This window comes from Canis lupus, chromosome 2 (genome assembly GCF_003254725.2).
Source record: "Canis lupus dingo isolate Sandy chromosome 2, ASM325472v2, whole genome shotgun sequence".
NCBI lineage: Eukaryota > Metazoa > Chordata > Mammalia > Carnivora > Canidae > Canis > Canis lupus.
The window spans coordinates 72,246,174-72,271,848 of NC_064244.1; the positions used below are offsets into that span (position 1 = coordinate 72,246,174).

At 55.1% G+C, this 25,675-nt stretch overlaps 2 protein-coding genes across 9 annotated transcripts in view; both read left to right on the forward strand.

Moving 5' to 3' along the window:
• The window catches only part of CRYBG2 (crystallin beta-gamma domain containing 2), a 43,585-nt gene extending 40,343 nt beyond the window's left edge, over nt 1–3,242 (forward strand). For both annotated transcript variants that reach the window (XM_035712899.2, XM_049098641.1), the window contains exon 22: nt 3,106–3,242. In XM_035712899.2, coding sequence (XP_035568792.2) covers nt 3,106–3,165 — 60 coding nt within the window. In that variant the 3' untranslated portion in view covers nt 3,166–3,242. The remainder of the gene's footprint in view (nt 1–3,105) is intronic.
• Nucleotides 3,176–25,441, forward strand: UBXN11 (UBX domain protein 11). 7 transcript variants are annotated; one of them, XR_003136664.3, is made up of 16 exons: nt 3,176–3,315; nt 8,153–8,258; nt 9,020–9,048; nt 9,566–9,757; nt 12,125–12,225; nt 12,734–12,788; nt 13,248–13,324; nt 14,608–14,734; nt 21,783–21,997; nt 22,296–22,373; nt 22,907–22,990; nt 23,369–23,486; nt 23,619–23,722; nt 24,880–24,953; nt 25,024–25,172; nt 25,254–25,441. XR_003136664.3 is itself a non-coding variant. In XM_025447385.3 (16 exons), exons 2-16 carry the CDS (start codon nt 8,188–8,190, stop codon nt 25,420–25,422), a joined length of 1,635 nt encoding a protein of 544 aa, XP_025303170.1. In that variant the 5' UTR covers nt 3,176–3,315; nt 8,153–8,187; the 3' UTR covers nt 25,423–25,441. The 7 variants fall into 7 exon arrangements, 6 of the variants coding, with proteins under 6 accessions (XP_025303170.1, XP_025303173.1, XP_025303175.1 ...); XM_025447385.3 differs by having other exon boundaries at nt 25,032–25,172; XM_025447388.3 differs by having other exon boundaries at nt 22,910–22,990; nt 25,032–25,172.
• The last annotated feature ends 234 nt before the right edge of the window (nt 25,442–25,675 follow it).

Here is a 25,675-nt window from a genome sequence, read left to right on the forward strand (position 1 = left end):
CTTTCCTTCCTCAGCTCCTAGGACCCAATAAACTCTTTAACCCCAAAGGGGTTAAATTGGTAATTGATAAGGGTCTTTCAGGAAATGACCTAAAAGCAAAGAAAACTTTGTCGATTCCCAAGAATAGAGCTTCCAGAACCATCTGATGCCAGATCTGGGGTCTACTTCCTCATCTTACAGGTGGGCAAATAGGCCCAGAGAGAGACTTGTTGAGGACCTCCCTCCTCCCAGTCCAGGGTCTGTCTACTGTTGTCAAACAGGGAACATCCACTCTGGGATGGAATGAAAAAGAAGCTGAATGGCTCCCACCTCAGAAGTCCAGCAGGAATCCTTGGAAGCTAGACAAAGTAGCCTCCAATGTCCTCCAAACACTCAAGTCTTATGTGAGCCTAGAGATCTTGAAAAGATTTTCAGAACCATCTAAGATGAGGAATAGTGAAATCTATGAGGAAAAGTAACTATGAGGTGAGCTTAGACTCTTGTTTTGTTTTCATAATTCTATTTCTGGAAAACATCTTTTTAAAATCAATAATGTGACAATGTCATGAGATTTAACTTGCACAATAATCCCATGAGGTAAGGGGCACCTGGGTGGCTGAACCGGTTAGCGTCTGCCTTGGGCTCAGGTCATGATCCCAGGGCCCTGGGATGGAGCCCTGTGCCCCACGTCAAGCTCCCCCCTGAACAGGGAGTCTGCTCGTCCCTCTCCCTCTGCCCCTTCCTCCTGCTCTCTCTCACACACTCTGTCTCTCTCAAATAAATAAATCTTAAAAAAAAGAATCCTATGAGGTGGGTTCTATTAGTATCTCTATTTTATAGATAGGGAAACTGAGGCTCAGTGAAATAGCTAGAGCAGGAACAGCCAGTTACAAGTGACAGATCCTAGATTTATAGACTTGATAAGTTATGCTGACCCATAATACATCCTTGATAAATGATAGCTATAATTATCTTCCAAGTTTCTTTTTTTTTAAGATTTTATTTATTTATTCATGAGAGACACACAGAGAGAGAAGCAGAGATATAGGCAGAGGGAGAAGCAGGCTCCATGCAGGGAGTCTGATGTGGGACTTGATTCCAGATCCCGAAATCACACCCTGAGCCAAAGGCAGACGCTCAACTGCTGTGCCACCCAGGCATCCCATCTCCCAAGTGTCTATGTGAAAATGTATACTTAATTTATTTCTTAAGATTTTATTTATTTATTCATAGAGAGACACACACACACACAGAGGCAGAGACACAGGCAGAGGGAGAAGCAGGCACCATGCGGGGAGCCTGACGGGACTCGATTCTGGGTCTCCAGGATCATGCCCTGGGCTGCAGGCGGCGCTAACCCTGCTAACCGCTGCCCTGTATCCTTATTTTATAATAAGGCTTTGACTTCTCCCAATAATTTTTTTTAAACTAATAAACTGGCCTGCCAGGGTAGAGGGCTCTCACCTCTCTCACGTGAACTAGGTGTTTGAGTGTCCTCTGCTCCAGGACCATAGGCTATGCCTCAGGTTCTGGGTAGGAGAGAGGTATGTGGTAAATCCTGATGCCCGGGTAAATGCGAATCCACCTTCCCTAGTCTTGCTGAGGAGGGAGGAGGGAGGAAGACCACAGCAGGGCTCCCAAGGCAGACCCCTTCAAGGGCAGAATGAATGTAAACAAGGTGACGGTATAAAGTTGTTGACCACAGCTCCAACCTCCCAGAAACAGTTGGCCCAGTATAACCTAAAGGTTTCTCAACTCCTATACCTCAAGCCTCAGAGAAATTTCTAAGAGAAGCTCAGAGGCAAGAGCACTCTCCCACCTCTGACTTCCAGTTACACTTTCCACCTGAACTCCTCCCTTGACAGGAGGCCTGTACCACTTGCACCTTGGCCTATCTTCCCCTGCCTGTTTCACCAAAGTGGGAGCTTCTAGAAAGAGTACAGAATTTGGAGGCAGACAGTTCTGGGTTTGAATACACTTTTGCTGATTACCTGCATAGTCCCGAGCAAATCGCTTCACTTCTCTGAGCTTGTTTTCACATCTATAAACCTCATAATGTTGGCATCTGGCACTTGGAAGGCGCTCATTAATTCATAGCTCCCTTCAGCCTCCAATTGGTGTGTTAGGAATGCCTCAAGAAGCTGGTCCTCTCCTGAATGCAGATTAGACAGTCAAATGGAAAACATTACAAAGTCAGTCTGAGATATGCAAGAGAGTTTTGGTGGTGGAGCCCATGAGTAAGGAAGTGGGTGCCTGAGAATAGAAGTCATAGATTTTTAGACCATCACCGCTGAAAAGCTGAGAGACACTGATAAAAATAGTTGAAAGCAGCAAATGTTTTTGAAAGCTTACCCTATGTGGGTGTTGTGATAGGTACTATTAATAATTATTTCATTTAATACTCAGGGCAACCCTGCAAAGGGAGGGTATTCTCCCCCATTTTACAGATGAAGAAACTAAGGTGAATAACTTGCTCCAGGACACACAAGTCAGTCACTTGGACTCCTGCGGCCAGAGTCCATGCTTTTAATCAAACTGCCTCAAGCTGATCTAATCTAACATCTTAACTTTTTCTGATGAGACTGGGGAGGGGAATTATCTCTCTCAAAGTCATGTGTTACCCAAAGGCAAAGGGAGTCTCGGAGTCTTACCTTAACTTTCTCACAAAGGAACTAAGATTTGAGTATCCCTGATAAGGCGCCATCTGGTCAAGAAGCGAGCAGAGAATTTCCGATTTAGGAAACATTTATTGAGTACTTGCATCATTTCAGTTCATGCTCAATAAAGGGGCGCCTGGGTGGCTCAGTCGGTTGTCTGCCTTGGCTCAGGTCATGATCCAGCCAGCATCCACCTAACTGCTCCGCGGGGAGCCTGTTGCTCCCCCAGTTTATGCTCTCTCTCCCTGTCAAATAAATAAATACTTTTTTTTAAAAAAAGCACCCCCGCGCTTTGTACTGTACAGATGGGGAAACATGAGAGAGGGATAATCTCCCCGCAAATCAAGTGTGCAAAAACAGTGGCACTGTCGGATTACACATTCAGGTTTCAGAGGCTTCATGAATCCAACCCCAGGTTCCCCCCCTTTCTCGGGGTGGGAGGGTGTAACTGGACCCTTCATTTCTCCAGATTTCGAACACGCTCAGGGCGGTGGCTTCTGGGATTTGCAGCGTCCCGCTAAGAGTTTAGACCCGCGGGCCAATAGCATTCGAGCACAGGCGGTGGGACCCGCCCGGGACCCTCGAACTAGCCAATGAGAAGCGCACGGGCCCTGGTCGCCTGGGAAACCGCGTGACAACAAGATGGCGGCGCCGCGGGACGGCTCCCAGGCCCTGCGCGGTGAGTCCCGGCTCAAAACTTTGCGGCCCCGGCATCCCCCACGCAGGCGGGGGTGCTCGCCCCGAGAGCCCCGGGACCCGCGAGCCTCGCGCCCGGCAGGCTCCCGCGGCCTGGGAGCGGCTTCGGGCCCCCGCCTGCCGTGGCTCCGCGAGGAGGCGGGAGGAGGCGACGCGGTTCCCTGGGAGGGGCTGGATCGTGACTCAAGTCGCGTCGTGAGCACTTCCAGCTGGAGACTGAGGGCTGAAGGCGTGCAGCCGGCCGGGCCTTGTCGGCGCTGGAGAACACTGGGGCCTGACTTGGGCCCCGACTTGGGCCCCAGAGATGTGGGGCATGGGGCACAGCTGTCCTCTCCCAGCCCCGGCCTGAAGGGGAGACAGCCCAGCCTGAGGGGGAAGTCACAGCCTGGAAGCCCCCAAGTGAGGGGGGTAGACGTAGCTCTATCCTCAGATCCACTCCCACCCCCAGTCTGAGGGAGGAGGAGACATAGTCCCGCCCTCGCTCCGGAGTCCCCAAACTGATAGGGAGATGCCGTCGTCACCCTCAGGGGTCTCATAATCCATGGGGAAAATTAATCCGGAGACAGTGTGTTGGATGGGCTGGAGGTGAGCCGGAAAGCAGGGAAGTCAGCTGCCATCGTGACAGCCCCAAGGAAGGGCAGTGAGAGGGCCCCTAGGAGGGCCACCGTGGGCACAGAGAGCAGAGCTGTGTGAGAGACATTGCAGAGTTTAACCTGCAACGTTTGGAGATGGGTGGGATTAAGAGAGAAGGAAGGAGAGGAAAATTTTGTAGTTGGTTGATGGGGTCCCATTAAGTAGGGGAAAGTGCGAGGAGCTTATTTTCAGGGAAGGTGTTGGGTTGGGTTTGGGGACCTTTTTTCTGTGATAGCTTTGTTGAGATATAATTCCCATACTGTATACTTTACCCCTTTGAAATGTAAGTTTCAAGTTTTTAGGATATTCATGGGAGTTGTACAAACATCACTGCAATCAATATAGACATTTTCTGGCATCTGAAGAGAAACTCTGTACCCTTCAGCAACTACCTCTGTTTGCCCCACCCCCCCAACAGCCCCCAGTCTTAGGCAATCACTGGTCTACTTTCTGTCTCTAGATTTGTCCATTCTGGACATCTTAGATCAATGGGGTTATAACAATATGTGGTGTTTTGTGACTGTCCCTTAGCATAATGTTTTCAAGATCCATTCATGTGGTGACATGGCTTCCATTGTAAGGATATACCAGACTTCTTTATCCATCCATTGGCTGATGGACCTTTGGGTTGTTTCCATTTTTGGATATTATGAATAATGTTGTTGTGAACGTGTAGATGAGCTTTCGTGTGGACATAAGTTTTCGTTCTCAGGTGGGGGGGGATGGGGTGACTGGGTGACAGGCACTGAGAGAGGCACTTGACGGGATGAGCACTGGGTGTTATACTATATGTTAGCAATTCAAACGCCAATAAAAAAATATACACACAAAAAAGTTTTCATTCTCTTGGGAAGCTACCTAGGAGCAGAATTGCTGAGCCATAAGGTAGCCTTTTGAGGAACTTCCAGAGAGGTTTCCACAGCTGCTGTGCCATTTCCATTCAAGCTAAGGTTCCAATTTCCTCACCTCACCAACACTTGTTAATGTCCGCCTTTTTAAAAGTAGTTTCTTTTTTTTTTTTTTTAATTTATTTATTTATGATAGTCATCAGAGAGAGAGAGATAGAGAGAGAGAGAGAGGCAGAGACACAGGCAGAGGGAGAAGCAGGCTCCATGCACCGGGAGCCCGATGTGGGATTTGATCCCGGGTCTCCAGGATTGCGCCCTGCGCCAAAGGCAGGCGCTAAACCGCTGCGCCACCCAGGGATCCCCTAAAAGTAGTTTCTTCTGAGTGGTCATTAATGGTGATAAGAGTTTGGAGAAGGGAGGGGTAATCAAGCCCAGTGGAAGTTCACACAGGACAGTGTTAGCCACAAAAGGAACATCACCTGATAGCAGATGAAATGTTCTAAAGATTGATTGTGGTGATGGTTTCACAACTCTGTGAATATACTAAAAACCACTGAATTGTACACTTTAAAAGAACTAAGTGCTTGAGTTAGGTCTCAATAAAGATTTTTTTTTTAAGGTTGATACTGTGTGTTTCCACTTATACAACATTCTTGAAGTAAGAAAACAGTAGTGGTTTCCAGGGGTTGGGGATGGCATGGGTGACTAGAAAGGGTTGGCATGAGGGAGAGCCTTATGGTGAGGGGAACTCTGTGCTGATGGAGTAGTTCTTTATTTTGACTGCAGTGGTGGTTATCTGGGATGTACATATGGGTAGGATAGCATAAATAGATACACACATAGAGTGTCACTGTTGGGAGCAACTGAGTGAGGGCAGACAAATCCCCTCTGTACTATTTTCCTAATTTCCTGCAAATCTATAATAACTTTCAAATAAAAACTTAAAACTGGGGGATCCCTGGGTGGCTGGGGGGGTCCCTGGCTGGCTCCGTGGTTTGGCGCCTGCCTTTGGCCTAGGGCACGATCCTGGAGTCCCGGGATCAAGTCCCGCATCGGGCTCCCGGCATGGAGCCTGCTTCTCCCTCTGTCTATGTCTCTGCCCCCCCGCCCTGTGTGTCTATCATAAATAAATAAATAAATAAATAAATAAATAAATAAATAAATAAATCTTAAAAAAAAAAAAACTTAAAACTAAAGAACAGACAAAAACAAAAAAAAGAGGAGTTAGCCAACCAAGGGAAGGGTGAAGATAGGAGTAGGGATGCTATTCCAAGAAGGGGTTCTAGGCTGGGGGAGCCACATGTGCCAAGGCCAGTGCTTTTGAGGCCAGGCTGGCTTGAGTGTAAGAGGGGGAGATGGGGGAGTGAGGTTAGGAGGCATCGGCAGGGACCTGATCATCTATGTTAAGGAATTTTGAATTTCTTTTCTCTGGGTGAGGAGGAGCCATTGGGAGGTTCATGCGAGACACAGAGAGAGAGAGAGAGAGAGGCAGAGACAAGCAGAGGGAGAAGCAGTCTCCCTGTGGGGAGTCCGATGTGGGCATTGATCCCAGGACCCCGAGATCACAACCTGAGCCAAAGGCAGATGCTCAACCACTGAGCCACCCGGGCACCCCAACGTGTTAGCTTTATGTTTATGAAGATCCCTCTGGCCAGATGCTGGAGCAGGGAACCATGAGGGACTATTGCACTTGGTGCCACACAAACCATTAGGATGCCTGGACAAGACAGCAGGGACTAGGGGGAGGCTAGGGGCAGATTGGGAAGGCTGATGGTAGGGATGAGGCAACACTAGACCTGGTGGGGTATGAGACCCAAACTCCGGAATGAAGACTGAGAAGCTGCCTCCAGCCTCCATGCCGGGCAGCTTCAGGGGCGGGGTGGAAACCAGTGCCATACATTTTCAAAGTGAAACTGCCTTGGATTTGTCCTAAAAAGGCTTGATTCAGGCCCTGATGGGGGTCCTCTGGTTCTAGGATTTGTAGATATTTAGCCACATAATGTACTAATTCACTGAATAGTGTTGGCCTTTATTTATTTATTTTTAAAGATTTTATTTATTTATTCATGAGAGAGAGAGAGAGAGAGAGAGGCAGAGACACAGGCAGAGGGAGAAGCAGGCTCCATGCAGGGAGCCCAACGTGGGACTCGATCCCAGGTCTCCAGGATCACACCCTGGGCTGAAGGCAGTGCTAAACCACTGAGCCACCCGGGCTGCCCTAGTGTTGGCCTTTAATTCCATCACTGATGTGCATTCATCTTTCCAGAAGGAAGAGGAAAGGAAGGGAATGAACATGTTTGAATGTCCTCAGTGTATAGCAACAAAAGCCATAACATTAAAAACTTTTTTAAAAGATTTTATTTTATTTAAAATTTTAAAATTTATTTTTATTTTTTAAAAAATATTTTATTTATTCATTCATGAGAGACACAGAGAGAGAGAGGCAGAGACAGGCAGAGGGAGAAGCAGGCTCCATGCAGGGAGCCTGACGTGGTACTCGATCCAGGGTCTCCAGGATCACGCCCTGGGCTGAAGGCGGCACTAAACTGCTGAGCCACCAGGGCTGCCCAAATTTTTTTTATTTTTAACTAATCTCTACACCCAACATGCGGCTCAAACTCACAGCCCTGAGATCCAGAGTTGCAGGCTCCACCAGCCTGAGCCGGCCAGGCGCCCCCACAGTTTACATTTTTCCGTGCCTCCCCTCAGTGTGGCACTGGGCTCCGTGCCTTATGTGTGTTATCTCTGAATCCTCTTGTTAACCCTACCTGGCTGGTACTGTCACCATATCAAAGGAGACCAAGGCACGGGTTACCTGGTGGACGGCAGAGCCTGGCTCTTGATCTCCCTACCACACAGACTGTGCCTTGGTCGAATCCTGCCCTTGGGTTGCTCCTCTGTGGCTCCGAGAGTCAGAATGACAGCTGAGTTCCTGTAGGAGGGAACAGGACACTTGAGCTTTGTGTCCACAGCTCCTTGAAGGATGGCTAAAAGCCCCAGGCCTTCTGGGTAATCTGGTGACCCGGCTGTAAGTTGGGAAAGTCCCAGGCTTCTGACCCATCTCTGTACCCCATCCCCCTTTCCCAGCCAGTCCAGGGGCCCCCAGGGCCAGAGCAGAAAGCAAGATATCCAGAGGATCCAGCAGACGTCAAGTACACGGATCGTGAGGCCAACCTGCCTCCAGAAACCTCTGCAGGGGCGGTGGGAAGAAGTGAGGGGTGCTGCTCCCTGGACAGTGCTCCCTCCTGGGAAAAGAAATGAGGGAAGAGGAAGTTTCCCTGATCCTGAAGCCCCGGGCTCCCTCTGTCCCCTGGGACTGACTTCCTTCCATCTTCTCAGGGAGTTCCTGACAGCTAGAATCTAGAAGTAGAGCTATGAGCTCACCTTTGGCCTCCCTTGGCAAGACCCGAAGAGTCCCCCTGCAGTCAGAGCCTGTGAATCCAGGGTAAGGAACCAGCCTCAGGGGGTATTTATGTTCATGCCCCTGCCTCCTCTCAGCCCAGTGGACTAGGAGAAGGGCTCCTAGTGTCTCCGGGAAAAGGTGAGGAGTCACATAGCCTTCCCTGACCACCGTATCTTTCTCTTCTAACTTCTTCAGAGAGGCTCTGCGGCGTCTGAGCAAACACTGGGTTGTGCCGTCTAGCAGGGTGTGGGCTGGGTGGGAGCGGCGCGGCACCCGGTTATTCATCGTTCTCGTGTTCATTGGCAAACACCGATTGTAGGGCTCCCCTGGGCCAGCCACGTGCTGGCCCTCAGGAAGAGAACGCTTTACATCTGTCTAGCACTTCATCCTTTTGAAGCATTTTTTTTTTTAACCTCTCTTCTTGCTCTTCTGAACACCACTTTGAGTCATTTGAAGGCCGGGGAGATCTAGAGCAGTCAAGGGACCCACCTGGGGTTTGCACAGTCATTTTAAAACACAGCTGGGGCTGGGCTTCTGGGCTTGGGAGCTCTGTGTCTTCCACCCAAACCTCTGCCCTTCAGCCCTTCCCCGCCCTTCTCTGCTGGGAGGAGGGGACACCTCAAAGCCTGTCCCTTGGCTTGCCCAGTGCCGAGGATGCGATTTGGGAAGGAGATAGCCTCGGGAGGCAGAGGCCCAGCCTCCATCTCCTTTAGGCTTGGCTGGGCACCTAGACTGACCCCCTGGGACATTCCAGAGGGTCCTAACTTGTCTATCTGTCTTTTCCTTCCTGCCTGGGTTCCTAGGAGGCGAGGGATAAAACTCTACGGAGATGGTAAGTGTGGGCTCTGCCCTCGTGTCCCCCTCACTTCCCACCTGCTGGTCTCCCTGGGGTGCAGATGGAGAGAAGGAACAGGATGATCACCCCTGTCAACCAGAGCAGCTGGCCCACCTGCAGCTCCCTCATCCCTCCCCGAGGACAGGGCTTCCTGGCAGCTTTCTGATTAGGAGGCGCACCCCCTTAGAAGAGATGTCATTGCTAGCATTTGAACCCCTCCACTTACTGTGGGGCGGGCCAGTGGGTGCCGAGAAGCCATAGGGGTCAGACCCCAGCCTTCTCCAGCCCATTACCACCTTTTCTCCCAGAAGCCCCATCCTCATTTCTCTGCCCTGCCTCCTGCAGGCTCAGACTTTGGCATCCCAACCCCATTCTTGCTGCCACCGTGTGGCTGGCATTGGCTACTCAAGTCCTCCCGGGAGCCAGGCTGTCAGAATTACAAGAAGCCTGTTCTGGTTGGATCCTTGCTCCCTGACATCCCACATGTTCTATTCACATACACTTGGGAGTACAGCATCCAGGCTGCTTTATCCAGGCCAGAGCCCAGGGTCCCAGCTTCCTCTGGGCCTCAGCCCCAGAGCAGTGACCTGGGCATCCCTGTCTGCAGAAGACGAGGTGGACGTGCTGAATAATGGACATGGCTCAGAAGAAAGGATCTCCATCCCTTCATGCTATGGCGGCGTAGGTGCCCCTGTGAGTAGGCAAGGTGAGAACAGAGGCCTAAAAGGGTCTGGGTCCCTAGCAGCCGGAGAAGGTCTCAGAGAGGGGGCAGCCGAAGGAAGCCCAGAGAGGCACAGACCTACTGTGGCCTGCTGTGAGTGAGCCCACGGTCCCCAGACAGCCCTCCTTGCCTGGCCTGCACCCTCCCCAAAGAGCTGTGGTGATACTCATCTCAGAGGTCCCCAGATGGAGCTCACGGGGCAGCTTCCCAGAGGAGAGAGGGTGGAACGGGTCCAGACATGGGGGAGACGTGGGCAGGTAGGGTCAGAGTCTGCTGCAAGCCTGGAGGAGCTGGGAATGAGATTAGAATGTTCCGCTAGCTGTGATATCTTGGGTAGGCAACATTCTATGTCTCTGCCTCCCATTTCCTACAAGGTCTGTGAGTGTGAGGTGGGAGGCAGTCCTCCACTGAACACTCCTCCGTGTTATAGGACAGGGATTTGAAGTGGGGAAAGGAGACAGAAGAGCCTGGCCCCACAGCCATTCAGGCACAGAGTCAGCCCAGCTGGGGACACTTTCCTTAGTAACCCCAGTAACCAGCTCCTCCCCTTAAGGAGCCATCCCAGGACTCTCAGCCTCTCCCCTGACATCTGCTCCTCACCCCACTCTCAGCCAATGTCTGTCCCCACCGAGGTCACAAACAAGGACTTGCCTGTCCTGTCTCACTTCTGTGCACAGCAGCATTCCACATGGGTCACCGTTCCCTCCTTCTCAGATCACTCTGGGCCCTTGGCCACCATGACACTGCTCTCTCAGATTTCTTCCTGCCTCTGAGGCTCTTTCCTCTCTTTGCTAGCTCCTTCTTTTCCTCCCAGCTTTTCAGTGTGATGCTTCCTCCCCCCTCTCCCTCTCTCTTTCCTTCCCTCTCTCTCTCCCCAGCTCTCCCCCCTCCCCTCTGCCTCAGTGAGCTCATCCATGCTCTATGCACTGACCAGCCCAGATGTCTGTCTGTCTGTTACAAAGCTTTGACTACAAGTCAGAGAAAACCCTTAATCAGTTAGCATGAACATTGAGGAGGACTTGTTGTCTGGCATATCATGAAGTCCAGGAGGCAGCTCCAGGATTGTTAATCCATCGACTCAAAGACATCATCGAAAGTCCAGGTTTTGGGGCACCTGGGTGGCTCAGTGGGTTAAATGTCTGCCTTCAGCTCCATCGGGCTCAGCGGGGAGTCTGCTTCTCCTCCCTCTGCCCACCCCTGCCCCCAACTCAAGTGTGCATTTTCTCTCTCAAATAAATAAAATCTTTTTTTAAAAAATATTTTATTTATTTATTCATGAGAGACACAGAGAGAGAGAATGGCACAGACACAGGCAGAAGCAGGCTCCATGCAGGGAGCCTGACACGGGACTCAATCCTGGGTCCCCAGGATCACACCTTGGGCCGAAGCCAGCGCTAAACCATTGAGCCACCCGGGCTGCCCCAAATAAATAAAATCTATAAAAAATTTTCAGGTTTCTCCATCTTTCCACTGAGCCATCCTTGGCATGTCAGCCCATATGGCTGCATGGTGAAAAATGCAGTTCCTGCTTCACACACAGGCCCATGTGCAGGGAAAGGAGGACCTGTTCCTCCCTGTGTGTCTCTCGGTTTCTTTTCCCAAACTTCTTATGTTGAAGAATTTCCAGCCTATAAAGAAATTAAAATAATAGTAAGGTGAACACCTCTATGTCTGCCATCTAGACGCAACAATGAGTGACATTTTGCCACAAATTTGCTTTCTCTCTGTCCGTATACACATATCTATGAATGTAAATGTATTTTGTTGATGAACCATTTGGAAGTCGATTACAGGTATCATGACGTTTCACCCGTAAGCACTTCAGTGTGCCTGTCCCAAGAATAAGGAAGCACATGACCACGGAGCAGTGACACCACCTAAGAATGTGGATGATGCGGTGATACGCTCAAGCCTCTTCTGCGCTCCAATTTCCTATGCTCCAAAATGATCTCACAGCTCTTGTTTTTCCTGATCTAGGTTCTAATCAGGGTCACGCACTGTGTTTGTTACACCTCCGTAGAACAGTGACTTTGCCTTTTTAAAAAATGACACTGACTTCTCGAGGAGTCCAGGCCGTGCACCACTTGGAGGGCCCACATGCAGATCTGGGTGCTTGTTTGTCCTCGGTGCTGACTCGCTCCCTATCCTCTGTGTTCCTGTAAACTGAGGCGCATTGTGGGGACAGCATGAGCTGACATGAGCAGAGTATGTAGGATAGTCCCTATTATCTAAGTGGCAGCTACAAGTACTCCTCTTATTTCTGCTTCTGGAGATCCCTGTCCCCGTCCACTGGCCCCCCACGCCTCAGCCTCTGCTGTAGGCCTGGGCTCTAGGACTTTGTCCGTTTGGCAGTCCCTGTATTCCATGACTCGGAGCTGGTGGCCACCTTGACCAGGAAGATGCGGGACCTGGAGCGGCAAGTGAAGTCTCAGGCTGATGAGCTTCTGTCCAAGGTGGGACCCTGGTGGGGAGAGGGCCAGGGTCTGGTCTGAGGGGTGGAAGGGCCCAGGCTGGGGAGGCCAGTGAGCTTACTCCCGCAATAAGCTAGGGTAGGTGGGTTCTAGAACCATCTCTCCCACTGAACGTCCCAGTTCAAGGACCAGGTATGGCCTGAGGCTGATCTGGATCCCTGTGACCTGAGCAGAGAGGTTAAGGGTCTTCTCTACAGCCGAACAAGGCCAGTAAGTAGCCTTGGACTAGATGGCAGCAGTGCTGCTGAGCTCTGGAGCACTTGGGGTGCTCCACACCTTTCCTCACCACAGTGGAACCACAAGGATATCTGAGGTATAGGAGCAGTGGCTGTGCCAAAGAGTGGCAGGGGCAGGGTCTTTAAACTCCCCAGTGCCCCACAGAGGCAAGAAGTTTGGATCTTCCCAGCTGAAGGGAGAAGTCCCCAGCAAAGTTCCCTTGCACTCTGGGAACCCCCAAATCTGCCTGCCCCTCCTTGTCTTGCTGCTGCAGGATCGGAAGATACGGGCCCTGGAGGAAATGGTGCAGACCTTCCAGGAGCACGAGGGTAAGAGGCGCACTTGGTGGGCTGGTCAGCCCTCCTGGGGCACCTCCCGTGGGCTGGTGGCTCCTGGGCATCAGGGCTCCAGGACCATCAAGCTGAGTCCTGTAGCGGGGCCTGGACAGCTGAGCCCAGACACAGGCAATGGCACACCCAGGACAGCGCCCTCCTCTGTGGGACTGAGTCCCCTGGGTGCACACATAGCCCAGCCCTGAGCACAGGGCACACTGTCAGAAGTGTGAAGGAACACCGCCCTCTCAGGAGCCTTTGGGGGGGGGTGAGGTTGGGGGGCTCTCCTCTCAAGGTCAGGGGGAGAGGCCAAGCAGGCAGTCTTCAGGGGAGCCCTCGAGTTCTCAAGGGGCAGCTGCTCCAAATGCCCTTCTCGGGGTAGAAGGTTGGGCAAGGCCAGAGGTGGTCCAGCGGCCTCCCTGCCGGCCGCAGACCCCTCCCGATCCTCCCCTGCAGGCAAGGTGAAGGCGCAGCAGCAGCAGGAGCTGGAGACCATGTGCTCGCGGCTCCAGCGGCAGGTCGGGGAGATGGAGGTGAAAGACCCGGCGCCCCACAGCTGTCGCCCCGCAGGACCTGGCCCGGGCGCACCGGTCTGGGTCCCCCTCCCGTACGCCCCGCGTTTCCCTCCTCAGCACTAACCCAGAGTCTGGAGAGCGGGGGAGGGGTCCGGCGCCCGACCAGCCAGCCCCTGGGTCCCGCCGGGGGCCTCGCCTCTCAGCCCGGGCCTGCCTCTGCTTGACCACGTCGAGCTCTTCCCACCTCAGGACCTTGGCCCGTGCTGTTCCCTCTCAGAGGGTACAGAGATTTCGACAAAATATTTAGGTATTTAGAGGGGTGACATGATAGAGACGAGCCGGAGCCTGAACCGCTCGGCGGGGTGGCATCGGGCAGATCTGGAGGCCGAGGAGGGGGCCGGGCATGAGCGTCAAGGCCGCAGAGTAGATGCCGGGCCCCGCGTCCTGCCCCGCGTCCTGCTCCGCGTCCTGCCCCGCGTCCTGCTCCGCGTCCTGCTGCGCAGACTTTGGTGGGCTCGGGCCTGGCGGGCCAGAGGGAGAGGGCGAGGCGCGAGGACCATCGGGGGCTCGTCCGTCCGTGGTGCGGGGCTGGATTCTGTCCTCGAGGATGGGAGACCGTGGAGAGGTCCCAGAGGTGTGGACGGCGAGGCGGGTGGAAGCGCAGTTGCAGTTGTCGGGGCGGCGACGCTGGGGCAGGGGTGCGGCTGACAGACCGAGATCTGGAGGGCTGGGGCCGGGGCCGGGGCCGCGCAGCCGTGCCCAGGGGAAGGAGTCCATCCTGAGAGGCCTGGGAGACCGCAAGCGTGGACGCCGGGAGCACGCACGAAAGGGCGGGGCGGTCCGTGTTGAAGGGTTGGCCCCGGGAGGCCACTAGGGCTGCTGAGGGGGTTAGGAGAGCAGGAGCTGCAGAAGCAGCCCCAGGAAGTGTAGCCGAGTCAGAAGTCTCCCTGCGGCAGAGGGGATGGGAGGCCCTGCCCCGTCCCTGCCCCTCCTCCACTCAGGCCACCCACGGGGTCCCCGCTGCCATCAGGGCCGCCTGCGGTGGGTCCCACGGTGCCGGACACCCTGCTTTAAGCCCTCCACGTGAATTCTCTTAACTGAGTCCTCCCAAGCTTATGGGGCAGGAAAGAGCCTGTGGCTCCAGGGGGCCAATAGGCTTCCCAGGGTCGGGCGGGAAGCAGCCAAGACCCCAGCGCCAGTCCCTGTGCCCAGCTGGCTCTGCGAGCTGACAAGCGGAGCCTGAGGCTGGGGACTGGCTGCCCGCCCCCCGCCCCCCATACCTGGCCCTTCTCTCCGTGCAGCGGTTCCTCGGGGACTACGGGCTGCAGTGGGTGGGCGAGCCCGCGGACGACGAGGACTCCGAGGACCAGTCAGACTCAGAGGATGGCAAGAGGGACTGGATGACAGCCAAGAAGTTGTGGAAACCAGGTAGAGTAGGGGGTCCGCCCCCGACCCCTCCTACGAAAGGAGCTCCCCAGCACCCTCCTTTGGGCCAGCAGCTGTGCAGAGCCCATCTCATTCGCCCCTGACCCCGGAGCAGGGAGGAAAGGCCTCAGGCTCCGTCACTGACCACCGAAGCTGCCTCGGGCCCTCTGCCTGCTCCTCTTTCAAGGGCTCCAGAGACCCAGAGACAGATGGAAGAAGACCTCATTTGTCTCAGGCTCCAGAGTTTACATGGTGTCGTCTGCCCCAAAGTTGTTAAAAACTGAGTCCTCTGCTTTGGAAGCTGCCCGCGGTGCCGGGCTCATCCCCTCTTCGCGTTCCTTTTTCAGCCTTGCTTGTAGCCGGGCCGTTGAAATCACCCCGGTTCTCTAGGACGCCACCATTCTTTACTCTTAACTTGATGCTCATGTCCAGAGGAATGCACCCCCCCAGACATGGGGCCATAGAACTGGCCATTTCTGAAAGCCCAGCCCATTCTCTTCAAAGAACGAAGGTGATTGCCCAGAAGGTGCTTTTCCAGGCTCTGGAGCCAGTCACACCTGGATTCTCATCTCCATTCCACCACCTGTTCCAGGTGTGACTTGGGCACGTGGCTTCTGCTCTCTGAGCTCCCAGTTCCCCATCAGTGAGGGTGTGCTCTTCCCTGCGGAGTTGGAAGGAGTCAGTGGGGTGGATGCAGAGCACCTAGCACCAACCTTGCCCGTCATTGTGCAAGGCCTACCAACAAATAGGGCTTTTCTTGTTTTCCATAGGTCAGGTGGCAGTGGCAGCCTCCTGGGAGCCGGCATGAGCATGGTTCCTGAGGGGAGTAGTTGGAGAATGATAACACGGTCTTGATTCCATAAATTTCAAAACATGAAGAGTCCTCTCTCCCATTCAGGTCTGAGCTTTGAGCAGATCCTCTGAAGTCTCAGGTGACAGCTCCCTCACTGCTTGTTCTGAGAACATCACTTCCCATTTGTACAACACTTGCAGCTTTCAAAGCATTTTCATAAATAGCCTTAACATGGGCCAGGGGTTGTTCCATTTTATAGATGGGAAACCAAGGCCCCTAAGAAGTCTGGAGACCGTTGAGTGAAGGGGGCAAGACCTGAGGCCGAGAGCCCATTTAGGAGGTGGTTACAGTCATCCAGGTAGGGGATGAGCTGGTGTCTGGTGGAAGGGTGATCCCGGCAGGCACGGCGAGGAGGGGCAGGGCAGATATAGGCGGTGGAATCTGTGGCCTTGGTGATTGTGCATTAGGGAGCAGACAGGAGGAAACGGACGCCTGGGACAGCCCCTCCTGGGTGAGAGGTAGAGCTCTGAAAGGTGACTGCCAGATGCCCTAAGAACGTTCCTGGGGTCTAGGGCCAGAGGCCTGCCAACACCGCACCCTGGTCCTCCACATGCCCCTGCCAGCTGAAGGGCAGCCTTCCTCCTGGCCAGTGGAGGGCCTTCCAGAGCCTTTGGGGGTCAGACCAGATAGCTGGTTCTGGACCTGGCTCTGTGGACTCCTGTCCTACCCAGTCCCTGCCAGAAACAGAGCAGCCCTCTCAGGTCTGTGTTGTTTGTGCTCAGAATAAGCTGGCTCTGAAGTGCTTCAAAGCTAAAGCACTTGTGAAAACCCCCAGCCATATGCTCCCTCTGTGCATCCTCCTCCTTTTGCTCTCTGGTTCTTAAACAAGGAGGGGCCTCAATTTAGCTTTTTTTAAAAAAAAAAAAAAAAAAAGATTTTATTTATTCATGAGAGAGACACAGAGAAAGAGGCAGAGACACAGGCAGAGGGAGAAGCAGGCTCTGGGTGGGGAGCCTGATGCGGGACTTGATCCCAGGACCCTGGGATCACAACCTGAGCTGAAGGCAGCCCTCAAACACTGAGCCATCCCAGATGCCCCAATTTAGCCCTTCTGCCAGATGAACAACATGTTTTTCATTTCCAGCAGCTTTTCCTCCTCCCACTCCCACCCCTAAACTCTCTAGGCTTCTCTTCCCCCACTGCTTTGTCCCCAGGCACCAGGCTGCCTCTGCCCTAGGGGCCCTCAGGTGCACAGAGGGGGCCCCTTGCTGGCCCTGATACTCAGGCTCATTTCTCTGTCTCTCCCTCTGTTAGATACCACTTCCCACAGGCCTCAGGCAGCAGGGGAGGGTGGGCCAGGGCATCTGTATGGTGCTAACCAGTCTAGTGCCAGGAGTCTTGCTTTGGGGAGGAGGGTCCACTGGCCTGTGAAGGGGACCCAGCACAGGGGAAGCCTTGCAAGGACCTGGCCCCAGGCTGGATCATTCACCACTCCCTGCTCTCCCCACCAGTAAATTGAGCATTAAATAGAATACCTGGTGCTTCAGGGCATGCGGAGACTTGAAAGGGACAGTCCTGCTCAGTCACAAGCCATTGTCAGGTGCTGAGCCTCAGGGCTGAGAGCTCCTTGCTGCCTCTTCACTATCCCCTCGGAGCTCCCCACTGTCACTCATCTCCATCTCCTCTGAGCTCCTCTTCCCCTTCCCTATTTCCTGCAAACTCTTCCTCCTCCTCCCCATCCCCTCTGAGCTCCCTCCCCCTCATCCCTGTTCCCTCTGAACTCCTTGCTCCTTCTTCCTTGTTCTCTGAGCTCCCATCCCCCATCCCTATCCCCTCCCTCCCACTAATCTCCCATCTTCTCTGAGCTCTTCCTCCCCTTTCCATGTCTCTTATGAACGCTTCCTCCTCCTCATCCCTGTCCCCTCTGCAGCTCTTCATGCCCCGCCTCACCAAGTTCTTGCCCTTCCTCTACCTCTCTCCTCCCTCTGCCAGCCTCTGCCTACCCCCTAGCACCCCTCCCCCAAGCCCCAGTCTCCAGCATCTGGGTGGGAGCCTCTTCCCTCCTCTGCTCAGGAAGCCATATTGACTCCAGATCTTGTCCCTGGGGCTCCCATGTGTCCCCAGTCTAGACCCCAGGCAGGCTAGAGTCCTCCCCACCCCCAGTAACCCCTCGAACCTTTACTTTGTCCCCCCAAGTGCCTTGCCCCCTTTTATCCTCTCTTTTGAAGCTTAGCTGAAACCCAATCCCATGGAGAATCCGCTGGGAGTACCTGCAGCCCAGCGCTGCCTGTGCACCACCCGGCCTGTGGGAAGGGGCTCTGCACTGGAGTGACTGCGTGGACAGCTCCGGCTGAGGAGCCAGCGGCCTGTGTGGTGAATGCTTCACCTCTCAGAGTCCGTGTCCTCATCTGTGAAATGAGGAGACAGCCTGCTGATGCCCAGGCCACTGGGGGCACCGAATGCTGTAGTGCACGTGGAGGTTCTCGCAGGCTGCTGGTGGTGGATGAACGAGGCCCGTGAGCCCTGGCTGCTTAGCCCCCGTCAGGCCGCAGAGTGCCCAGCATGGGACACAGTGCTCGGCTGTGGGCCAAGGCTTGGTGGGAGTGCCTGGGTGCCCAGGCCTGGACCATCAGGTGCCCTGGGACAGTCATCTGCACAGGATGAGGTGGGGATGGGTGGCATGATGCTCAACCACAGGGGCCTGAGAATTAGTCGTGACCCTGGCAGTGGTGAGACTCTTAGGGCCTGTTCTCTTTCCCCTGAGAAGCAGAGGGAATGCAGATCCCTAGAGCAGGGCCACGCCTGCAGGGGTGTGGAGATAGCAGGTCTGTTTCCTGTTCAGCCTTTGGTGAGGTAGTGGGGACCGGCATAGCGGCTGTAGGGTGCACCTTAGTATTCACAGCAGCAGGTGTGAGGAACCAGCCCAGAGCAGGCCTACCACTCACCGGCTGGGAGGGCAGGGTCTGGCCCTCCTCTGGGCTCTGCAGCCTCCGCAGTGGTCCTACTTATCACCTGCCATGGTCACTGCTGTCACCCTGTCTCCTTCACTCAAGTATGAGCTTGAGGAGGGCAGGATGCTGGGTGTGGGCATAGCCATGATTCTCAGGGCCTAGCAGAGCTTGGCCACTCCAGACATGCTGGTAGGATGGAGGGATGGATCCAGTTCATGCTTCGGAGCACCCACTCTGGGCCAGGCCCAGGATGCTCTACTTGCATTCATGGAGTGCCCGCTGTGGTTGGAAAGACGAACAAACCAAAGGACAACAGCCTGTGATAAGTGCCAAGCTCTGGAGTGGGCCCAAGGCTCTAGGAGCTCAGGAGGCTTAGGCTCCGGGCAGGGAGGGGCTCCTGGCAAGGCGTCTCAGAGGAGGTGGTGAGCCAGTGGTGAGCAAGAGGGTGGGATGTGGGTGACAGCAGCCACCACCTGCCAGGCACCTCCTCTGAGCCTCACAGCCACCTATGAAGTGGGGACTTTTATTGTCCTTATTTTATAGAAGAGGAAGCCAAAGCCCAGAGAGGTTGGTCCACTTGTCTAGGACCACACAGCCTGGAAGCTGTAGCCCTGGCAGTATGGCTCCAGAGAGGAATGGGGGAACAGGTTGAGGGGAGGCCAAGGAACCTGGGTTCCCAGGGTCTTGGGCTTTGGGCCAAGGAGCATTGTCTTGATCTCCATGCCTCCCTAACTCCCCCTTTATTATTATTATTTTTTTAATTTTGTTCATGAGAGACGGGGGGGGGGGGGGGGGGAGGGCAGAGACACAGGCAGAGGGAGAAGCAGGCTCCATGCCGGGAGCCTGATGGGGGGACTCCAGGATCACGCCCTGGGCTAAAGGCAGTGCTAAACTGCTGAGCCACCCAGGGATCCCCCTAAATCCCCTTTTTAATAAAATCATGGGTGCTCAAAGTTGGATGAGGCCTCAGAGATGATCTCTCTGCACCACACCCCTCCTTAGAAAGGGACCTCAGGAGCAATATCCAAAGAACCAGCACTGACAGGCAGCCTCCATGGTCACGGAGACTAGAGTCTTAGAGTCCCCTGGGCTCCAAAAGCTGCATAACTAGTAGCACGTCACCTTATAAGGCCTGGTTTCCTCATTTCTAAAACGGGAGTGGTAATACCTGCCTCTAGGTGCTGGGCACAAAGTGGACACTCCCGGAGTCGTCCTTACAGTCAGTCCCCCGCTGGATCTTGTTGGGTGGGATAAAGGTTCCTATTCTCTCCCACTCCAGGGAGGGAGAGCTGCAGCTCAGAGAGGAAATGCCTCAGTAGACCTCTGACCTGGCTCACCCCATGTGACCTGGCGACAGGCCAGGCTTCTGTTGTGCACTCCCTGCTAGGTGGTGGCAGTGCTGGGCTTCCTTAGTCTCAGGCCTGGTTTGCCCAGAGCTGCGGCTCTATCTCCTGGACCCCTTGGCTCACTGCAGGCAGCTGCACCCGACACGTGCCCACCGCACCCCACCTTGACGTCCCCACGCCCTAGGCCCACTAGCTGAGAGCCTCTGGGGCTGACTTTCTCAGCAGACTCTTTTCCTTCTAGCTGCTTCTTGGCATCCTCCCCTGGGCTGCCACCTGCCCCCTCCACTGCCCACCACCCCATGTCCATCAACTCCCTGAAAAAGCCTTGGCCCCAGGATGCAGCTGGATTGGCAGTCACCATATCTGAGTGGTCCTGGCTCTGCTTGGTGTGGGCTACGTGGGCCCAACCCTCTGACCTTTCTAGGCCTCTTTCCCTATCTGGAAGAACATAGGGATAGGGGCAGGAGTTCAACGAGATGAGCTTTTCTGTTGTTATCTTTAGGTTTACCAGTGTGTTCTGAATGTAGTTCTTTGTTAAAGGAGAATAGTGGCTTGATATTGTACCGACTCATACCAGGGATGCCCAGGGATGTTCTGTGAGTTTTTCTTGGGTATCTCAGGAACTTCAGGGGACCCCACGAGGAGGTGGGGGCAGGTGCAGTCCCTACAACCTAGCAGATCTAGGGGGATGGGGGAGTCCAGCTGAGGCCTTGAGCAGCCACAAGGCAACAGGAAACAAAGCCACCACATCCGTACTTCCTCAGCACAGCCACCACACCTCCAGAGCCGGTGCACCACTCTGAGGAAAGGAATTGGGCCTCCAGAGTCCTGACCCACATCCTGCTGCAGCCTGGCTGTCCTGGTGAAAACAGGAGGTTTTGTAGGGTTACACCCTGGTGGACGACTTACTTGGGAGCCAGATCCCTTCCAGGACTGACCAAGGGCCCCCAGCCTGTACCCCTCCAGCATCCACCTGCTCTCCAGCTGTTCTGTTCTAGCATCTGTTGTGGCTGTCCCCACCACCCCCTGAAGCTTAGGCACACCTGTGTGTGCAATACTTTTCAGAAGAGGAGGCCAAAGCATGTTAGCTTCTCAAAGGGGTGTGTGACCCAGAAATAGTTGCACAAGCCGAGGTCTGCCGCAGATCTGTCCAGCAGCTGTCCTGACATCCACCCCAACAACCTTGTGTGCCTACCCCAACCTCCCCCTCCGGATGGTGCAGATGGGTGGAAAAAGCATTCTCTAGAGTCAGCCCCTCCTCTAATTTGCCAAGTGACCTGGGGCAAGTCATTTTTCATCTCTGAGGACCTGTTTCCTCATGTGTAAAATGGAGATAAATGACTCCTGCGTCATAGCCTCTGGGTTGGCCCAAGGTCCATCTGTGCAAGGTAGAGTTGGCAACAGTAACCCACAGGACAGGGTGCTTGCTCCGAGCTGGCCCTCTCGTGGTCCACCTTCCCAGACCCTTGTAGGAGAGGAGGCTGCAGTGCAGAGCATTACATGATTTGACCAAGGTCACAAAGGTGGAAGCCAAAGAGCTAGGATTTGAATCCAGGCAGATAATCCAGAGGTGGGAGCTCTGGGCTGTGCTTTTTCAGCTGCTGACACAGGCAGAGCTGGGATCAAATCCTGCTCCTGCTCCTTCCTCTGTGCATCCCTAGGCAGCCTTTAACCTCCTCTAATCTGTGGTTCATCTGAAGAATGGGGGTGATGACAGCCCCTACAGCATAGGAGTTGGTATGAAGAGAGTGGCACAATAGTTACTAAGCCCCCAGCACAAGGTGAGTATTCCGTAAAAGAGAGCTATTATGTAGCAGTAACTGTCCCCCACCCCCACCGGGCGGCCACTTACAGAGATGCAGAGGCCGCTGCTTAGCGTGCCAGGGGCCATGGCGGTCAGAGCTGCTGGAGCACACAGCTGCCATGAAGAAAGGCTCATGGGTGTTTATCCTCTTTGCCAGGGGACTCATTGGCACCCCCCGAGGTGGACTTTGACAGGCTGCTGGCCAGCCTGAAGGATCTCAGTGAGCTGGTGGTAGACGGTGACACCCAGGTGATACCAATGCCCGGTGGAGCACGGCTCCATGTCCTTGAGCCCATCCCACTGAAGCTCTATCGGAATGGCCTCATGATGTTCGATGGGCCCTTCCGGCCCTTCCGTGACCTCTCCACACAGGTAGGAGTGGTGGGGAGGGGAGACAGGCCACTCTGGTGGCCTTGCCCCACCCTCTCTCACCATTAGCTGGAGATGGGGGGGTGGGGGGGTGCAGCTCCACCAACCCTTCATAGGTACCCAAGCCCACGTGCAACTTGCAGAGCATGGCCCCCCTGCCCAAGTCCTGGAACCCTGGAAATGTCCAGAATATGATTCATTGGGTAGACCCAAGGCCCAGAGCCTGCCATCCAGACAGAAAGCAGAGCAGAAGGCACTGCACAGGTCCAGCCGGGCCTCACTCTTCCAATCCCTGCCACAGCGCTGCCTCCGAGACATACTGGATGGCTTCTTCCCCTCAGAGCTCCAGCGGCTGTACCCTGATGGAGTCCCCTTCAAGGTGATGGGCTGCTCCTCAAAATACCCAGTGCGAGGATTTTGGAGGGGGTGGGGATAAACTGCTTCCTTGGACATCACCCAGTTTGAAGTGGGAAGCCACTACCCCCACCCCCCAAGGGAACCCTGGTCTGTTGACTTCCCAGAAGAGGGTGAGCCTGAAGCTAGGCTGAGAAGGGCGTAGGAGGGAGGCTCCAGGTGGCCTCAGTCGCTTCCTTAGTGAGGGCGGCGGCCTGTGACTAAGCGGCAGGGGGTGCCCCCTGCTGGCACCCTGGAGGCACAGTCTTCAGCCTTGCAGGGGCACTGCCCCACCCAGCATCCAGGACACCATGACAGCCTGGGGTTCCCGAGGTTCTATGCAAAAGTGGCCTGGCTTGGCCTAGAATCTCCTGAGGCCATCTGCTTTTGTGGAAGGCGGCACTGTGGGGGGCAAATGTTGGGATTAAAGGACTTGGCGTGAGCTGGCCCCCTCCTGGCAGGGGTGGGTGGGGGTGAGATGGGGTGCTGTGGCAGGGTGTCACGATGTTAACTCACCAGCAGCAGCCCGGAGTGTGGTGCGTCATTCCACAGCAAGGGGACATGAGGGGGTGTGCACCACCACCACCTGGGCTTGAAAACCATGTGAGTCATGATTGGGGGTGTTTGAGGCAGTTCATGCCAAGATAAGTCTTTGCCCTCTCCTCACACCCTGGCCCCTTGATTCCTGGCTGGGTCCTGAGAGGGGCTCTCTGGGGAGGATGTTGGTACAGCGGCTCCAGCTGGCACAGTGAGGAGTGCCTGTAGGAGCTGCGCCCAGGTGGGTGACAGTAGCATGAACTGCAGCTCTCTCGCTCTCTTGGGGGCCTCAGTTTACCTGAAAAATGGGGATTGCATCAGACTATCCCTTGAGCCTATTCCTGGGACAGGGGGGTGGGAGGCTGGGGAGGCCTCTGGGCAACTGTGGGGTGGAGCCCGGGGCTACAGGTCTAGGCCCCCACTGTTGCCTTTCCTTCCTGCCAGGTGAGTGATCTGCGCAATCAGGTTTACCCAGAGAATGGGCTGGACCCATTCCCAGGTGAGGGCCGTGTGGTGGGCCGACAGAGGATGCACAAGCCCCTGGACAGGATGGAGCACTCAGGTGAACCTGGCCCTGAGGCTGAGCCAGGGGGGTGGGGGCACTGGGCAGGACCAGCTCTGGGTGGTTTCCTCCACCATCAGCCATCCCTCGCAGTCCCTCCCCAGGCCCAGGCTCCCAATGCACTCCCTGCAGGCTCCAGGATGACTGCTGAGAAGTTCCTGAACAGGCTCCCCAAGTTTGTGATCCGGCAAGGTGAGGTGGTTGACATCCGGGGACCCATCCGGGACACCCTGCAGGTAAGGCCAGCTCTAGCTCCCCCAGACTTCTTGGGCTCCCTGACCCAACCTACCAGAGCAGTGGCTAATCTGGAGACTCAGGCTCAGGGGCTGCTGAGGAGGGCCTAGATGGAGAAAGGAGGCTCTCAGAGCAGTTCCACTATCTCCTGAAAACAATCTGGGGCAGGCTCAGGTGGCACCCAGCAAGGGGCTGAGTTGGCAGCAGTGTGGCTGCAAGAGAGGAAAAGTCAGAGTCTAGGCCAGGAGTTGAGTCCAAGGCCTGGGTGACCTCGTCGAGGTCCAGACCGGAACATCCAGTTCAGTCCTGGATCCCCCTTCCTGCATCTGCCCTTCTCACTACCCCTCATCCTGCTGCTCCTCCCCCATCTCCACCTGCAGAAGGGACCCAACCTGTTTTCCACCGCTCTGCCTCCTTCACCCCACATTGCCAAGTCCTGCCTGACCTGTCCATCTCCAGCGCCTCTCCCGAACCCGTCCCTTCTCCCCATTCCTTCTGCCCACTATCTGGACTAGGTTCCGGAGTGGCTCTCAGACACTTGCAGCGGCCTCTCACTAGCCTGCCACCTCCACTCCTGCCTTGCCAGCTGTCCTCCCCCAGCAGTCTCTGTGCTTCTGTTAAACCTAAACCGCATCTGGGCCTTCCCAGTTGAAACCCTCCAGTGGTTCTTGGGTAAGGCCAAGCTCTTATCCTGGCATTCGAGGCCCACCATCCCGTGTTGGTCCTCTTCCCATATCCAACCTTTTCTCTTCCAGTCCACCTGTCAGCTTCAGCCACATGAACTGCTAATACTTTCTCAGATGTATCATCCCACAGAGAAGTTTTCCCTGACCAGGGATTCTTTCCCTGCCCCATTCCATTTCTCTGGACTTGTCCTTAGTCACAGCTCAGGTGTCATTTCCCCTGAGAAGCCTTCCCTGACCCATGCTAGGTTAGGCCTCCAGCCCAGTCATTGTGCAGGGTTCTGTCTCCCCTCCTCCCCTGAGGGACCTCAAGGCTTCTTAAGGGAACATTGAGGCTGCCTCCCAAAGCTTCCCTTCCATTTCATCCCCCTCTGGCTCACTGGTCTCATCCATCCCTGGTCAGGGAGAAGGGTTGGGGGAAGGGTGTGACTCTGGCAAGGCCCAGGGCTCTGTTCCCTTTTATCGATGCCTTCCAGAACTGCTGCCCACTGCCTGCTCGGATCCAGGAAATCGTGGTAGAGACACCAGCCTTGGCTGCTGAGCGCGAGAGGTGAGGGACTGACTAGTGAAGAGGTGAGGACCTTGGGGTTGGGCCACCAGGGGGCACTGATGGCCTCTAGGCCCACAGGAACCAGGAGTCCCCAGAGTCACCAGCACGCCTGCTCTCCATGCTGCGCATCAAGTCTGAGAATGGTGAGCAGGCCTTCCTGCTGATGATGCGGCCTGAGGACACTGTTGGTGATGTGCGCACCCTGCTTGCACAGGCCAGGTGGGCAAGAGGTGGGGCTGGCAGCTATAGGGGGTTCTCTGGCCCCAGGACCCAGCCTGATCCATTCTGCTGGGTCTCCAGGGCTGTGGATGCCACCACCTTCGAGATCTTCAGTACATTCCCACCCACGGTCTACCACGACGACACGGCCACACTGCAGGCAGCAGGCCTGGTGCCCAGTGCAGCGCTGCTGCTTCGGGCGAGCCGAGCCCCACCGCCTGACCCAGGACCCAGCCCCAGCTCCAAATAAAGCGCCCGCTCCCACACAGGCTGCTCTGTGAGGCTCTCTCAGCCGGGCAGCCCAGCTGGGCCTGGGAGGGGGCGGTGCCGACCTGCCCCCTCTGTAACTTGAGCCCCAGCTGGCGGGCCTGGCTGCTGGGTCTTTGTCCTCTAGTTTCCTCTTCTCCCCAGATGGGCTAAGCAGATCCAGTGGAGGGAAGGCAGGCTCCAGCTCAGCCTCAGCTGATATAAAAGAGCCTCATGTGCAAGTGTGCCACCAGCAG